This window comes from Ursus americanus, chromosome 31, assembly GCF_024610735.1.
Source record: "Ursus americanus isolate L20-20 chromosome 31, mUrsAme1.1.p, whole genome shotgun sequence".
Lineage (NCBI taxonomy): Eukaryota > Metazoa > Chordata > Mammalia > Carnivora > Ursidae > Ursus > Ursus americanus.
The window spans coordinates 17230078-17248324 of NC_142157.1; the positions used below are offsets into that span (position 1 = coordinate 17230078).

An 18247-nucleotide genomic window follows, 5' to 3' on the forward strand; every position below is an offset into this window, starting at 1 on the left:
AGAAAGCCCCCAGGACAGACGCCTCAATCTTTTATAGCTGGTCACCTGTTCTCAGAAGTAACCGACCATCACTTCTGTCATAGTCTAGTGGCCGCACAGACCAGTCCTGGTCTGATGTGGGAGGGGCCTATCCAAGGGTATGAATACCAGGACACAGGTCCTCTGTGGGGCATCTTGGAGGCTGGCTACCACTGGTCATACATACATACATCTAGAACTCCACAGATTACGCAAACACACATGCATGTGTGTATTTACTTATGATAGCGGCTGAGAGCCACAATTACTAAGGGGGAGTGTTGACACTTTTTGAGGTTCTTGATATTTTTAGATTAAACCACATGAAACTGCTATTTTTGTTAAATCAAAACCAAGTGAATATAGGTTATTTCATGTAGGTCAACCTAATATACATCAACCTACTATGGACTGCAGAATTGTTTGTTTTATAAGTATATGTCTCCACCATCATGTCTCACCATGTGTGAGTTTGGCAGTCTGGCCACTTCACGTATAAAGTACATTTTAGTCCTTACATCGAGTAGGAGATTGCTCAAAGTTGAATCATTATTTACTTCGCCCCAAATGGTGTTTTTAGTTCCAAATTCCTTAATTTACTGAATACTACAGTTTAGTTACACTGATTAATAAACATGAATATTATGTATAACTTTTTTTTATAATAAGTTTTTATTATGTTATGTTAGTCACCATACAGTACATCCCTGGTTTTTGATGCAATGTTCCATGATTCATTACTTGCGTATCACACCCAGTGCACCATGCAATATGTGCCCTCCTTAATACCCATCACCTGCCTATCCCGATCCCCCACCCCCCTCCCCTCTAAAGCCCTCAGTTTGTTTCCCAGAGTCCTTAGTCTTTCATGCTTCATTCCCCCTTTTGTTTACCCCCCTTCCTTCTTGACTTTCTTCTCCTATCGATCTTCCTACTTCTTATGTTCCATAAATGAGTGAAACCATATGATAATTGTCTTTCTCTGTTTGACTTATTTCGCTTAGCATTATCTCCTCCAGTGCCGTCCATGTTGCAGCAAATGTTGAGAAATCGTTCTTTCTGATAGCTGAGTAATATTCCATTGCATATATGGACCACATCTCTTTAATCCAGTCATCTGTTGAAGGGCATCTCAGCTCCTTCCATGATTTAGCTATTGTGGACAATGCTGCTATGAACATTGGGGTGCATATGGCCCTTCTCTATGTATGACTTTTTTAAGACCATAGCGTTACCACTATATTGCCTTTTAACAAATAAACACAAAGCATAGACACGCTAATTCTAAGTCAGTACTGTCCAACGGGAATGTGAGTCACAGACATAATTTAAAATTTTCTAGTAGGTACATTTAAAAAGCAAAAAGAGGGTGCCGGGGTGGCTTAGGCAGTTAAGCAGCTGCCTTCGGCTTAGGTCATGATCTCAGGGTCCTGGGATTGAGCCCCACAAGGGAGCCTGCTTCTCCCTCTCCTTGTGCTTGAGCTCTCTCTTGCTATCTTTCTCTCTCTCTCCAAATAAATAAATATTTTTAAAAAAATAATAAAAATAAAAAGCAAAAAGAAATAGGTGAAATTAATTTTAATAAAATACATTATTTAACACAATATATCCAAAATATTACAATTGCAACATGTAATTAATTTTCAAAAATTTTAATGAGATACTTCACATTCTTTTTTTCATATCAAGTCTTGGAAATCTAGTGCAGATTTTGCACTTACGATGCATGTCAGTTTGGCTGCTAAGTTTTCATTGGAAATACTCAATCTGTATTTAGACTTCAAAAAGTTTATAGCTGAAAAAGTAGATTCACATACCCATGTTGTTTCGATCATACCTAAGAAATCTCCAGTAATTGAACTGGTTTATCGATTTTTAAATTTATATTAGAAGTAGATAACAATTTAGTGCCTCAGATGCCCGAGCCACCATTCAAGTATATGACAGTAACAGGTGACTAGTGCACGACTGCATTGGTAAATCTGTAGTTTAAAATCAAAGGAGATACAGAGAACTGGCTAGTAATAGAATTATCACACAAAGAGTTCAATAACTGCAGTTAATACCTTTTCAAGGCCAGAGGTCGATCTTGAGCAAAACGCTTTGATGCAATTAACTTATACCACATTTTTATAGCAAGCTGTTTCATTCATCTACAGCCACGGATGAGAGCAAAGTAGGCCAAAAAGTTAACTGCAGAATCAGCCAGAAACATGGTAATTATACAATAACTATTTTCCCAGTAGACAATGGATTTTAAGATGTATGTTAAGATAAGATGATGAACATGACTTATTGCAAAGTACCATCCTTTTTTTTTTTTTTCTTAGGTGGAGGGGAGGGATGGAGAGTCTCCAGCAGACTCCCTGCTGAGCTCAGAGCTTGAGGTGGGGCTCGATCTCACCACCCCTCACAACCTGAGCGGAAACCAAGAAACCAAGAATTGGAGGACCAACTGGACTGTGCCACCCAGGCACCCTCAAAGCACAATTCTTATGCTAACAAAGCCCTAAGCTTTTAAGAAGTAAATTCTCTTGTAGATGTTTGTGAAATGCTTAATTGCAGTACTTTCAAATTTCAGTCAAATACACTATGACCAATGTACTTCTAGAAATTCAAATATAAATAAAAAGTTTGTCCCCTCAATATCTAAAAGGTGTTGGAAGGTTTTATACACTAGTGATTGGAAAATAAAGCAAGTCTGAAAAACACTTTTGTTCAAACCAAAAAAATACATTACGATGCACTGTTCAAACTTGATTTATTTCTAAACTAGTAGGATGCAAATACCCTTCTCTTTATCTACTCAGCACACAATTTCGTGACATTTCTTGTGCAGATATTTGCACCAAACAGAAAACAAAGCCTCAGACTAAAAGAATATTAGGTGGCACCAGGTAGAGGAAGTATTTTGGTGCATAGAGGGCTTTCCTTTCTCCTTTAACTGTACTATCGATCTCACTTCTCTTTATTTCTATGCCCAAAATCCATCCAGCAGTTATCCAGATGTAACTTAAGAATAATAAAAAGATTGTCCTTTCTGGAATGGTACAAAAAGCATAACTTGTAATTCATGTCTCACTTGGTCCAACTTAGAATCACCCAGTGTATTATATGTACTCTTAAGACAGTAGGGTACATTTCTGTCTGATGTGCCCAGCTGTCTGGGTGACTTTTATGCTCATCTCTATCAATTTTCCTATCTTAGATTGTAAAATCCTAGAGATAAGATATTAGCCAACTTATTTTACTTTGAAGACATGGTAACATACACATAAGTGCCTCAGATACTTTTTGACGATTACAATGATGATGATGGTGATAAAGAAACTGTTCACTGGCCTCATATATGAAGTTAATGGTCTCAGTGACTTAGGAATCTGAGATTACAGAATTACATGGTATTGTTCTATATTCTGAATTCTAAAAAAACAAGCACACACAAAAAAACCTCAGAAGATTTTATCAACCAAGAGTTTATAACTTTAAAAATCACAATAAATAGGGATGCCTGGGTGGCTCAGTCAGTTAAGCCTCCGCCTTCAGCTCAGGTCATGATCCCAGGGTTCTGGGATCAAGTCCTGCTTCGGGATCCTCGCTCAGCGAGGAGCCTGCTTCTCCCCCTGTCTGCTGCTCCCCCTGCTTGTGCTCTCTCTCTCTCTCTCTCTGACAAATAAATAAATAAAATCTTTAAAAAATAATAATATAATAAAAATCACAATAAATAAAAATACAGAAGAATTCACCACATATTTTTTCTTCTAGTAGCACTCAAACTACCCTAAAAATGACTAACGAATGAGGTAACTACTGAGTAGTTATAATTAAAGTGTTACTTTGTTTAACATATTTGGCCTCCATGCCAAAAGAACATAGACAAGACATCTATTTTCACTTCATCTTTTTTCACCAACACTTCACTAAGTAGAAAACTTCCCTGTGGAAGTCAATGTTAGGATCAAAATAGGTGTGACGTGTAACACACGTAATCCCATATACATCATTTGCCTCTATGCTTATGCGTTCCTCAGCCCCTCCAAGATAAAACAAGTTGTAAAAAGAAAAAGATAGTACGGAAATCAACATTATTATCTACAGGCTTCAGTAAAGACAGTTGTCTGTAGGGCTTTTAAAATAATTTTTAATTACCAGGCTGCAGTTCCCTTCACCCCTTCATCCCCACAGTACAAAGTCCCTTGTTATCTCAGATATTTGTCACGAATATGTGACTTTTCAAAAAGTTAATTACTGCTTGCTAAGCCTGTTCCACATGATTTAGCCTATTGGTATTTACAGATGGGTGACATGAGAAGAACATTTGCAAAAATTCTAAATTTTAAAATTCTCTTTTCTTTTTATCACGTCATCATTCTATACAAGATAGAAAAGAATCAGGCTGACCAGCTCGGTCTGGATTCCTTCCTTATATTATCTGTTTAGCAAATAGAATAGAATCTATTAACTGTTTCTGTAGTGTCCAAACCAGCCAACTCCTGTCAGCACTGCTCGTCTTGGCAACCTCATCTTCTAACTGCCCCTGAGCTGGGATGGAAATCTCTCATTTGATTTAGTCCTGTGGACATCAATCAAGTCTATAGGAGAAAAGGATAGTCACACATGTGGAAACCAGCCATCATGGATTAAAAACAGAGGTATCTGGCAAGACTTTCAGATACAACAAGGAGCTTAAAATGAAGAATGATGGGCTCTCGTACACTTACCTTTCTCATACTATAAAAAGGAAGAATCTCTGAAAGATTTTGAGTAATTGCCAAGCAGTTCCACCATAAATTGCTGTCTGGCCAGAATAAATCCTTCCCCTCTCTACTTCACTTTCCTCATCTATATAATATGACAATTATATTAATGATTAAAATGTTCTAGAACACCTAACCAAAGGTACGGTATTCCTCTTTGCCAGGCTTGAGAACAAAGTTTACTCTGAGACAGCAAGACTTTATAAGAAACGGCATATTTAGCTAAAGCTCCCAAAAGAAACACTTAAAACTTATTTTTGAGCCCAAATGTGGAAAATCATTCCTACAAAGCCCTTGTACGGCTCCTCCTTCCTCACCCCTCCAGCCAGGCTGTTGCTGTCAGTTTAGTCCCAGGTGCTACCTTCACTGCGGCCACCCCCTTGCTACTAGGTCACTGGAAGCCCTCCTCCACGAAGCTGCTGTGCTCCACACAGTAAGGAAGCAAGAGAGAGGCTGCCAGTGGGGAGCAGCGAAGCAGAGCGCTGCTGGGCCCCGCCAGGTGGAAGCCCTGCACCTGCAGAGACCCATGGTTCCTTCTTCCTAGCTGCTGACACTTCCTGTCCACACAGGCTCCGTGCCTCATGCCTTGGATCTCCAAAGCAGGACTAATCCTCGGAAACAACGAGAGGGTGACACTGATGAGGAAAATATGTTAATAGAATAATGCTGCAGAGTGGGAGAATCCAGCAAGAAGGAAGAAGAACCAGTCTAAGAAGAATTTACCTCAGCTTTTATCTAAAAAGCCAGAGAAAATATAAAGAAATAGCTTATTTACCTTCAAAGTAAGAGGTACATACATCAAGAATATTCAATAACTGATGATGCAACCACAGAAATTTAATGACATAATTTATACAGAGTTAAAAAAAAAAAAGAAAAAGAAACCCCACACCATTTCGGGTTGTTAGTCCCCAATTCCCTTTGATTATCTAAAATGCTTTAAAATCTACACATAGAAGTAACTTTCAGAAATTGTATTTTTCAAATAAGGAGAGGAAAGGGAAGAAGAAGGGGGGGTAAACTGAAGCGGGGATGAACCATGAGAGACTATGGACTGTGGGAAACAAACTGAGGGCTTTGGGGGGGGGCGAGGATTGGGATAGGCTGGTGATGGGTAGTAAGGAGGGCACGTACTGCATGGTGCACTGGGTGTTATAAGCAAGTAATGAATCATGGAACACTACATCAAAAACTAGGGATGTACTGTATGGTGACTAACATAATAAAAAATATTATTTAAAAAAAGAACAAGTCAAATGGTGCCTATTGGTTTTTCTCTTCTACTAATTGCACACTTACTTTATTTTTGTTTCCTAGACACAAAACGTTTTCCTTCTATTGCCCTTAAAGGTACACTCTATTTCTTTTGCATTTCCATTTAAGGCTTCTGTTTCTTGAACTGCCTAATAAAACGTTCTTCTAATACTAAGCAGAAAACACTGAATGAATGTCTTCCCATTAATCTAACATATTCTGTTTTTAGGAAATCACTGAAAAAGAAGTCAGGTTATTTAGAGGCAAACCGTCTATTTTCACTGATTCAGGATGTGAATGATGACTTCTTTTATTGCCTACTGGGTAACAATTCCCTTTCCTTCTGAGAAATCTATACAGTAATCTCTTCTGGGAGCTTCTGGGTCCCAGACCCCTAACTACTGTGAAATATTGAAATTACACTGGGAATTCCATGTGGGAGTCAGATTATAGCAAGAAATTGGAATGGAATCCCTAAGACAGATCCTATTTATGAACTATAATCATTTAGCCTCAGACTTAACAAAAGGGAGATATAGAAAGGCTATCTATACGCACCCGCCTGGAGTATATCTGTATGGCAGTCCCTCAAAGCTCTTCTGCAGCACCTTTTGAAATACGCATGTTACCATCTGTTTCCCATAAAGTCCTCTGACCAAAAGCAACAATAACAACAACAACAAAAACCCCAAGCTAAATATGATAACCAGCTTCCCATGATAACCAGCTTCTGATTTAAAACATTGCCTTAGGGGAGTCTGGCGGATCATCCAACTCTTGATTTGGGCTCAGGTCACGATCTCAGGGTTGTGGGAGCAAGCCCCCTGGCAGCTCCGTGCTCAGCGGGGAGTCTGCGCGAGATTCCCTCTCTCTCCCCCTCCGCCCCTTCCCTCACTCCCCAACTCTCTCGCTCAAGTAAAGAAATGAATCTTAAAAATCAAAAACTGCCTTAGTTTCCTCAATCACCATATATTAAACAATAGTCCTAAGGTGACCCTATTCGGAAACCAAAATCCAGATAGTAAGGAAATCATTTTAATATATTAATTCAGAATCATTCTAAGCATGACAATAGTTTTCTTTCTCCATTTATTTCTGTATCATTTTCTTTCCTTTTTGTCTCTAATAGTGTCGCCATTTTAAGAACCAAATTAAACATAACCATGGGAGAGCCTCTTCCTATTTCCATTTTGAATTTCTTTTTCGATGCTCTTTTAAGAAATATTTAGAGAAGCTGTTATGGTCAGTGGTTAACATGGAGTCAGACAGATTTAGACTCAAATTCTGGTTCCACCATTAACATAACTCCGGGTCTCCTCTCTAAGTTACATTTTCTTCCTCTGTTTAACAGGGAAAGTAATACCGACCCTATGGGTTGCTGTAGTCAAAATGAGATAATGGATCTGAAGCACACTGCACAGAGCCAGGCGCACAGTAAGTGCTCAGTAAGTGGTAGCTATTGTTTCGTACACAAACACACATTGGAAAATCTGGAAAACAAAGAAAATGTATCCTTCATTCTATCACCCTAGTAATACAAACATGTATTTCCTTGTAATTTATGTCCACATAAAAACTTATTTTTATATTATTATAATTGCAATATATAATTTTATCTCTTTTTTTACATTATAATCATGTTTCCATGTTACCATGTAGGAATCATAATTACCTTTTTAATTTGCCAAGTGAAGTTCCATTAAGTAAAAACGACCATAATTTAACCGCTAAATTCCTGCAGTATTTGAGGGTTTTTGATATTACAAATACTACTACAATAACATTTGCATGAATATAACTTTTTCATTCTGTGGAATTCTTCCCTTAGGATGAATCCCCAAAGCAGGCTTTTCAGAGTAACCAAAAACTCTTTCATGACTTAGTTTCGCCAAACTTCTTTCCACAAGTTTATACAATTTGTAGAGGCTTCGCCAACGGCCATAAACATCATATTCTCTCCAACCTTCAGTATAAATACTAATATCTTATATTCATTGCATATTTACCATATGCCAACTACTGGTCAAAGTGCTTTGCGTATAATATCTCATTGTGCTCACAGCAAATCTCTGAAACACCTTTTAGGGAACATCTTTTGCGGATGAGGAAGTTAAGGTTCAGGAAGTTTAAAAGCTATGTCCAAGGTCATACAGAAGTGAAGGGGTCGAACTTGGACTCACACTCAGACCCTGCCTAATGCCACAGTGCTCTTAACCATTTGGCTACATTTCTGCTTTACTCTTTTCCCCCCTAAATAATAATAAGTGGGGAAGGACATTTTCACTGGTGTTTTAACGTGCAGTTCTTTGATCACTAGCGAGGTTGATCATTTTTACATATGTTTGTTTTAAAACTATTTTCTTGTTGTATTATTCATTCATATTGTTTAACAACTTCTGTAAAGTGCTGAGGACAATGTTGTTCCCTCTGTATTCTTTACCAACAGGTGTGTCAGCACAAACTTCACATGAGAGGTCCATGTCCTTCTTGATGACTTCATGGAGCTGTCAGTTTGTAAGAGGAGGTACTCCTCTTTCCCCTCCCTCTTGCCCAATATGGGCTCATACAAATACATTCTAGAAAGTTATCATTTCCATATCTCTTCAACATTATTCATTCATGCGAATGTCTCCTGCCTGGATTAGAACACCCCTATCATGAGAGAAAGGACCCAACATCCCCTGAAACATGACAAACTAAAATTTTTTCACTGAGCCAATTTACCAGCATCTTTGAGAATCCATCACTATCTCACCTCTCCTCATTCCCCACTACCTGTCTCTTTCTATCTTCAAATTTCTCTTCTACTAACTAGGATAAGGACTGAAATGTGTAGGGTTTTTTTTTTCTTTTCAAATTTTTATTTAAATTTTAGTTAACATGTAGTATAGTATTAGTTTCAGGAGTAGAATTTAGTGACTCATCACTTACGTGTAACACCCAGTGCTAATCGCAACGAACACCCACCTTATTACCCATCATCCATTTAGCCCATCCCCCTACCCACCTCCCCTCCAGCAACCCTCAGTTTGATCTTTATAGTTAAGAGTCTCTTATGGTCTGCTTCCTTGTCTTTTTTTTCCCCCTTCCCCTATGTTTATGTTTTGTTTCTTAAATTCCCCATATGAGTGAAATCATATGTATTTGTCTTTCTCAGACTGACTTATTTTGCATAATACTCTCTAGCTCCATCCACATCATTGCAAATGGAAAGATTTTGTTCTTCATTCTTTTTGATGGCTGACTAACATTACTTATAAGTATATATAATATATATTAATAGATTTATATTATTTATTTATTTATTTATTTATTTATAGATTTTATTTAAATTCAAGTTAGTTAACATATAGTGTATTATTAGTTTCAGGAGTAGAATTTAGTGATTCGTCAGTTGTATATAACAACTAATGCTCCTTACATTAAGTGCCCTCCTTAAAGCCCATTGCCCAATTTCCCCTTCCCCCCACCCATATCCTCTCCAGCAATATACCAAATCTTCTTTATCCATTCATCAGTTGATGGGTATCTGGGCTCATTCCATAATTTTGCTATTGTTAATAATGCTGCTATAAACACCGGGATACATGTGGCCCTTCAAGTCAGTATTGTTGTACCCTTTGGGTAAATACTTAGTAGAGCAATTGCTGGGTTATAGGGTAATTCTATTTTTAACTTTTTGAGGAACCTCCATACTGTTTTCCAGAGTGGCTGCACCAGTTTGCATTCCTACCATACTGTAAGGGGTTCCCCTTTCTCCACATCCTCGCCAACATCTGTTGTTTCCTGTGTTGTTAATTTTATCCATTCTGACAGGTGTGAGGTGGTATCTCATTGGGGATTTGATTTGCATTTCCCTGATGATGAGTGATGTTGAGCATCTTTTCATGTGCCTGTTGGCCATCTGGATGTCTTCTTCCGAAAAATGTCTATTCATGTCTTCTGCCCATTTCTTAACTGGATTATTTGTTTTTGGGGGGCGTTAAGCTTGATAAGTTCTTCATAGATTTTGGATACTAGCCCTTTATCAGATATGTCATTTGCAAATATCTTCTCCCAAGACTGAAATGTGTAGGTTTTTGTGAATGTGTGATCCAAATAACTTGGCCATCATTCAAAACTTATCTCCCATAATGCATGGAAACATCATTAAAACTGCATCTATAGTTCCCTAAGCAAAACCAGATTTACCTAATAAATCTAAATTTTAATAATCCTGTTTTCAGATATGCTCCATTACCTGCATTATGTCTTGCAATATATCCAAGTGCCCAAGCCGCAGCCTCCTTGACTCCAGGGTCAAAATCTTCCAAGCATATCACCAGCGTATCCAGTGCTCCACAGTCAACTATTGCCTGAGCTAGTTGAGGAGAATGTTTGCCAACTGCTCGTAACACAAAGGCAGCTGCTTTCTTGTAAAAACGCTACAATGATAAAATAGATAAAACTCAAAGTGAATCAAACACTTATAAAACCAAAAGTGAAAACTGACAAAAACCAACATAAAAATGACATTAATATATATAAAGCTCAACAGCTTTTAAATCCAAAAGATGAAAAACATCCTGCAAAATAATTTTTTGATGCTCCCCTATTGCTTCTGTTCAGTAACTAAACTGAAATAATTTAAATCTTAAATTACATTTCAAATGTTTTATTCCAAAAAATTCATTTGGAAATTGTATAAAATACAATATAAACATTGTATTTCCTACCAATTCATAAAATAATGAGATTTTCTGTATCTGCAACACACTGAAAAGTATTTGTTTGACCCATGGGAACTCTTAGATTGTTAGCATGTGCAACAAAACTGTCCACTGACAAATTCATTTCCTTTACTTGCCCTCAGCCTCTAAGCATGGTAGGCCTTTCATGACCTCAACTAATCTTTTGGTGTCCCAAGCTATCCTGAAATAACAACCATGTTTCAAGATGCACTACCAACTGTTGGATAAACATAAAGGCGAAACACTCATGATACATTTTTAAAGCTTTCCTGGTAAATAAACTAACCAAACAAGGGGATGTGTTATTTATCCCCTCTTAGAAATGCTTTTTTAAAACAATAAATACAAATGACTTACTGTTAGGTGAACTTTAAGTAATGCTTCATATTTATAAAATTTTCTATGTAAAATTTTATCAGATTGAGTAATAAAACTGAAACACAAGACTAACATATTTTTTTTTTCATATAACTAAAAAAAATTAAGTGTATAGGAAGTATTTGGCTATAACACTCACTACTGTTTCAAGGTTAGTATAATGACACAGTAACGGTCTCTGTCTTTTATTAGTAGAACCCAATTAACCCCCTAATTGTAGATTCCAAGTTTTTACATCTTTACAGTGACTACTAAAAGTGACTAGGTCACTATAGCACCTGTTCTGAAAGCATGCTATTTACTTTGGCTAAAAGATTAAGATACAACAAAAATTATAGGAGAGAGAAAATACATCAAGAATATTTTAATGTATTATATCTCAAAAATTGGTATATGTTGATGATATAAGAAATATGTTATGTTAATGATGTTTTGATATATTTCTTTAGTTTCTTAAATGTTAACATATATAGATATTAAAATATTTGTTATAAAGGTTAATTTTATGTCAGTAACCAAATATCTACAACTTACTATAAAACTTAGAGTTCTAAAGAAGCTTTCCATTATTTTCTTATAATCATGGGAAAATAATGGTGATACGTTTCCTGTCATCACCTTAAGCTAATGTGACTTTTTTTTAATAATAATTTTTTATTGTTACATTAGTCACCATACAGTACATCCTTAGTTTTTTATGTAGTGTTCCATGATGTGACCTTTTATATGACAGAATTTCAAATTCACAATTTACTGGCCATCGACAGTCACTGCTAACTACAGTGCCTATAATCCACTCCTTCTGATCTCATTTTCCCCTTTCTCCTAATTTCTGCTTCTTCAAATTCCTCTCTCTTCTCTCCCATTCCTCACTAAAAGAATTCCCTTAAAAAAAGGGGGGGGGATTCCACACCAGGGACTTTGTACCTCATAAAGAAGAGATTAAATCCTGAGAGAAATGAGTTAAAGGACTGGTTGGTGAAGGAGACAGAAGCCTGGGAACACTGCTTCACATTCTCACTTTCTCCTCATTTCTGCCTCTTTACAACTAATGGACATTCATTCACATTTAGATCTACTGAGACCCTTCTTTGTGGGATACCAAAACACAGACCCTGCCCTCGAAAGAAGGAGCTAAGAGTCTAGGAAGAACAAAGTCTAACAGTATTTGATGATGGAAGGAACACCTGCAAGAAAAATAAAATTTCTGAGACTCCTCATGGAGATAAGACAGTCAGTAAATGACTCTCCAATCTATAAAAATAAGGCAAAATTTTAAACAATTAGGATTTATTTTTTTATTCTGGTAAAATACACATAATATTTACTATTTTAACCATCTTAAAGTGTACAACTCAGTGGCATTTAGCATATTCGTGGTGTTGTACAAACATCACCATCTAGTTTCAGAATATTCTCATCAGCCCAACAAGAAACGTCATACATGTTAAGGAGGCACATTGTTCCCCTCTCCCCCCAGCCTCTGACAATCACTAATCTGCTTCTGTCGCTACAGAGTTGCGTATTCTGGACATTTCCTAGAAGTGGAATCATACAACATGTAGCCTTCTGTATCTGGCTTCTTTCTCTTAGCATAACGTTTTCAAGGTTGATCCATGTCGTAGCATGTGTCCGCACTTCATCCCTTTTTATGACTGATAATATCCATTATATGGATGTCCAAAATTTGTTTATCCATTCTTTTGTTATAGTGAATAATGCTGCTATAAACATTTGTGTACAAGTTTTGTTTGAACACCTGTTTTCAATTTTTTTGGATATCTAACTAGGAGTAGAATTGCTGGGTCATCTGGTAATTATGTTTAACTTGACTGCCAGACTGTTTTCTATAGCAGCTGCACCATTTTACACTCCTATCAGCAATATAGGAGGGCTCCAATTTCTCCAAATCTTCACTAACACTTATTCTTTTCTTTTCTTTTTTTTTTTTTTAATCATGGCAATCCTAGTAGGTAAAGTGGTATCTTGCTGTGGTTCTGATTTGTATTTCCTAATGACTTATGCTGTTGAACATCTTTTCATCTTCATTGGCCATGTGTATATCTTCTTTGTATGTGTATAGATGTCTATTCAAGTCTTTTGCCCATTTTTAAATTAGATCATTTGTCATTTGGTTATACAAATAGGAATTTAATCTTAAAAAATATCAAGAAATATATATCCTTAAACTAACAGAATGGAATAAACAGACCAAGACCCTATCTATAGGAAGGTCCTTAACTATTCTTAGGTGGTGCTGTACAGAAACATAGAGTAGGACCAGACCGGAGGGGGAAAAAATTGGGGCACTCTTAGATGACCCCTAAAAGGACTGGCATGCTTACGTACTTGGTATAAAATGCTTTATCAAATCTTCCCTTACATGTATTCCCCTTCCTTTTGTATGCTTCTCTCCCCCTTGCTTCCAAGCTGTCTCTTATAGTTAGCCAGATTTCACCTGCATATAAGGATTGCTGAAAACAACTTTTTATTTGCCTAAGGCTCCATACAGCTCTCAAACCTGATCCTACAGGTTTAAGACTCTCATACACAGAAATACTGCTTTATATATGATCCCATTAAAAATTGTGTAATCTGTTTTCTTATATTAACAGTAATGGGGAAAAGCTGTCTATTACTCCTAAAATAAAATACCCTAAAGATATTATTATGTGCAGTTCAAAAAATTAAATGTTGTGTTAACATCCTAAAATTCTAATGCCTATAAGCTTGCAGCTGTATCCAAACTAGCAGATTCTTAAAAATCTAAAACAAACTAAAAACACATAACTAATTTTTTAAAAATCTTACATTCTGTTCTGCCAGTGAATAAACAAGCTGTGGAAGAATGTCACCCTTCACCACCGCTTCTGCTAGGTCATCATTATAATTAGCCAGTCTCCCAAGAGCCAACGCAGCAGTCTGTTGAATTGTTGGGACCACATCCAGAAGAAGAGGCCTCAGCAAAGACATTACACCTGAGTTTAGTTATGAAAGAACAGAAGTCAGCAAAATTTAAATGCAAAAGCAAATACACAATTCAGCATTATATATATATAAATTACAGGAAAAAATCAGTAAAGACAAAAAACATTATCCACTAAAAACTAGTGGTATATTTAGAAGCATCCAACTGGCCAAGACAAAGAATAATACAACCTGAAATTATCAAAGCAGCAGCACAGCATGACAAGAAAGGCTTTGGAGTTAGGTTAAGAGTTTAAATCCCTGATTTGGCAAATAGTAGCTATGTGACCTGATAGGCCTGTTATGGGGAATGCAGAGAAAGATTGTAGAGCAAGTAGTTTAATGCCTACCTAGCACATGGTAGGGGTAGAGGGGAGCTGGGGGTGTAGGTGTCCCCCAGCCTTTGCAAATCCTATCTTTCAGGGTTCAGTTCAGGTCCTTTCATCTCTATGGAGTCTTCCATTTGTTTTGTTTGGTTTTTTGTTTTTGTTTTTTCTCTGATTCCAACTGTTGGGTCTTTTCTGTGATTTCAACTGGCTAAGGCCTCACATTCATGAAGGGATGCAACTTCAGATTTCTGATATTATTTCAAAGAAACAAATTCTCTGAGATAAGTATTTTGCATTACTAGTTCTCATAATACTCGCTCCAGGGTTGAATACAGAGTAGGTATATCACCGTCACAGCAACAATAGTAAAAGTTAGCTTATATTTATCCAGCACTTCTTAAATGCACACGTTGTTTTAAGGACTTGTTTTCCATATGAATTCACTGAACTGTCATAACAAACCTATGAAGTGGCCTATTATTATGTCTATTTTACAGATGAGGAAATGGAGACTGAGAAAGGTTAAGAAATCATCACAAAACTAATAAATTATGAAACATGGTTAGAAATTCAGACATTCTTCATTAATGATTGCTAAATAAATAATACATATTGAAAGTTGAGGAGGTAGGGAAAGAGAGATAAAAAAATAATTACATTTTAGTCATTTGGCTATTCCAAGTCTTTACAGTACCTTTGCCTTACTATAAAATACCCCAAATAGTCAACTGCTATTTGGGCTTTAATGATGCTGTTTTAGTCTAAGGTTACAAGGAAGGTGATGACAGAGCTCAAACTGGAACAAAACGCCCCTTGACTTTCTAAACTTTACTTAATTTGCAGCAGGCTATTCAGCTAGATGTTATTACATCTTTTCTTTAAAAACATACCACGGTGAGCTAGAAAAGCAAATATTATCAATATTCTTTTATAATGTTATGTCCAGAAACATTCGAAAAAGAATAAAAGGAAAACATTTATAATAACACTTAGGATTAGACCAAATTAAGATAAACAGTACTACCAATAACATTAGCAGAGAATAATGATGCTTATCACAGATACATGTAATGATGTGACCCGAGGCTTTTCATAGTTCCCAATTTCATTTAGTGATCATCTTTATGGTTACGGTGGCTTGATGAGATCATCTTACATAAGACCACAGTTGCAGGTTTGAATCCCACTCAGGCTGGTTAACTTTGCTGGCACATGGCACTTCTAGGTCATAGCTCATGTTCAACAAATTAACATGTCTATACTCATAAGTGTTGATAATATTACTATCTATACTTTTTGTAGTGATAATTTCTGAAATACCTCACAACAAAAAGTTTAAAGTGCAGAATAAGGTATTAGAATGACTACGGGGGGTGCCTGGGTGGCACAGGAGGCGCCTGGGTGGCACAACGGTTAAGGGTCTGCCTTTGGCTCAGGGCGTGATCCCGGCGTTATGGGATCGAGCCCCGCATCAGGCTCCTCCACTGGAAGCCTGCTTCTTCCTCTCCCTCTCCCCCCGCTTGTGTTCCCTCTCTCGCTGGCTGTCTCTATCTCTGTCGAATAAATAAATAAAATCTTTAAAAAAAAAAAAAAAGAATGACTACGAAATGTTAACACAGGTTCTTTCTAAAAAGTCGGATTTAAAATGATTTGTTGATCTCCTCTTTGTAGCTGTTTCATTACTTGATTTCTTTTTTTAGCTTTTTAATCGTGGTAAAATAGATGTAGCATAAAAATTACCATTTTAACCATTTTTAAGTGTACGATTTAGTGTAATCAACACCACTACCTAGGAACTGCGGAACTGTTTTCCACAGAAGCTGCGCCGTTTTACATTCCTACCAGCTAAGTACAAGTGTTCATATTCTTCCACATCCTTACCAGCACTTGTTATTTTTTGTTTTTTGTTTTTTGTTTTTTAATAATGGCCACCCTAATAGGTGTGAAGTGGTATCTCATTGTGGTTTTGATTTTCATTTCCCTATCACTCATGTCAGTGAATGTCTTTTTATGTGCTTATATTGGCCATTTGTACATGTTCTTTGTTGAAATGTCTATTCAAGTCCTCTGCCCATTTTTAAATTGGGTTGGTTTTAGTTATTGTTGACTATAACTTCATTTTTTATAACAAATATGCATGATTTTAAGTAAAATAAGTCAATACTCTAAAAAAACAAGAGCTAAATTTGTTAACACATATTTGAAGTTTCATAATAAATACATTAACAGGGTCAAAAAGTATAAAGTATAATAAGTATGCTTCAAATAGTTTTAAAAGAATTACAATTATGTTTCATGTTATTTTTTCCTGATGATTCTGGTATTTCCTTTTTTTCCCTTTTGATATATTTATATATGTGGGTGTGTATGTGAAGGCAATGGCTTATTGTCTTTAGAAATATAATTGGAAAATCAATCTATACTGGGTTATTCATCCTGGGTATTTTGAATTAAATCTCAAAAACTTTGACCTTCTATGTTAAGAAGTTGAAGAATGAATTCATCTATCTGGGTCTGTAATGTTTAATTTAGTTATAAGTGCTTATTTTATTTTATTTTTTAAGATTTTATTCATTCATTTGAGAGAGAGAGACAGAGAGAGCACAAGCAGGGGGGAGAGGCAGAGGGAGAGGGAGAAGCAGACTCCCCACTGAGCAGGGAGCCTGATATGGGGCTTGATCCCAGGACCTGGAGATCATGACCTGAGCTGAAGGTAGAGGTTTAACCGACTAAGCCACCCAGGTGCCCCAGTTATAAGTCTTTATTATTAGTTACAGTATTTAGCTAATATACCATAAGTCTTCCAATTTTGGAAAATTTCAATTTGCTGTTTTGGCAGTAAAATGTTTTACCCCCCCAAGTATTTCACCTCTCCATATATTCAAAGGAATTTTTTGCTTTATACGTTTTCTCCTCCATTTTTCTACTACATCTGGCCCAGGAAAAATAAGATCAATAAAATGACACAGCATTCCTTTCCTTCTATCCCTGTATTTAATATCAAAGTTAGGCCTCCATGCAGGTGTCTCTGCTCTATCATTTTTCCTGCATTCCTTAGTGCACACAGGAGCACAATAAGACTTTTGAAAAATTTAAAATCTCTGAACCTATAAAAGTAAAAGCTAAAGTTTCAGTTTAAAATATCTTTGTTTGAGGGTACCTGGGTGGCTCAGTCAGTTAAGCCTCTAATTCTTTGATTTTGGCTCATGTCATGATCTTGGGGTTTTAACATCAGTCCCGTTTCAGGCTCCGTGCTCAGCAGGGAGTCTGCTTCTTCCCCCTCTCTCTCTCTCTCTCTCTCACCCACCCCCTGCTCAAGCTCTCTCTTGAGAGAATAATGAAAAATAATGAAAAATAAATGAAAAATATGAAAAATGAAGAATAATGAAAAATAAATAAGTAAATCTTAAAAAATATATATATGTTTGTTTGAATAAGGTCATCTTTATTAGAGAAAATATTGCCCAAATTTCTAGTCCTTGAATTGCTTCTTAGTGCTTCATAATTATCAGTCCCCAGAGACATGTTTTTATTTCTTACACAGATTAAGCATGGAGACCTTGTTATTCTAATTACAAGGCTGTCCTAAAAATATAGATAATAAATACAAGAGGAAGGAAGGAAGGAAGGAAGGAAGGAAGGAAGGAAGGAAGGAAGGAAGGAAAGAAGGAAGGAAATACATTAGGGAGCAAGGGAGGGAGAAAGGAGAAAAGAAGCATATGTAACATAAAAAGAAATTTTTCCTTACCTGCCTGTCCGTTAGGAATCCATGATGATTGATCCTTGGTGAATGAATGCATGAAAATTTAGAGTC

At 36.5% G+C, this 18247-nt stretch overlaps 1 protein-coding gene across 1 annotated transcript in view; it reads right to left on the reverse strand.

Annotated features, from left to right (window-relative positions):
• Window positions 1–18247, reverse strand: part of SPAG6 (sperm associated antigen 6) — a 61099-nt gene that overhangs the window by 32019 nt on the left and 10833 nt on the right. The window contains exons 2-3 of the mRNA XM_045787171.2: window positions 13949–14115; window positions 10270–10453 (exon numbers count right to left, since the gene is read on the reverse strand). Coding sequence (XP_045643127.2) covers window positions 10270–10453; window positions 13949–14115 — 351 coding nt within the window. The remainder of the gene's footprint in view (window positions 1–10269; window positions 10454–13948; window positions 14116–18247) is intronic.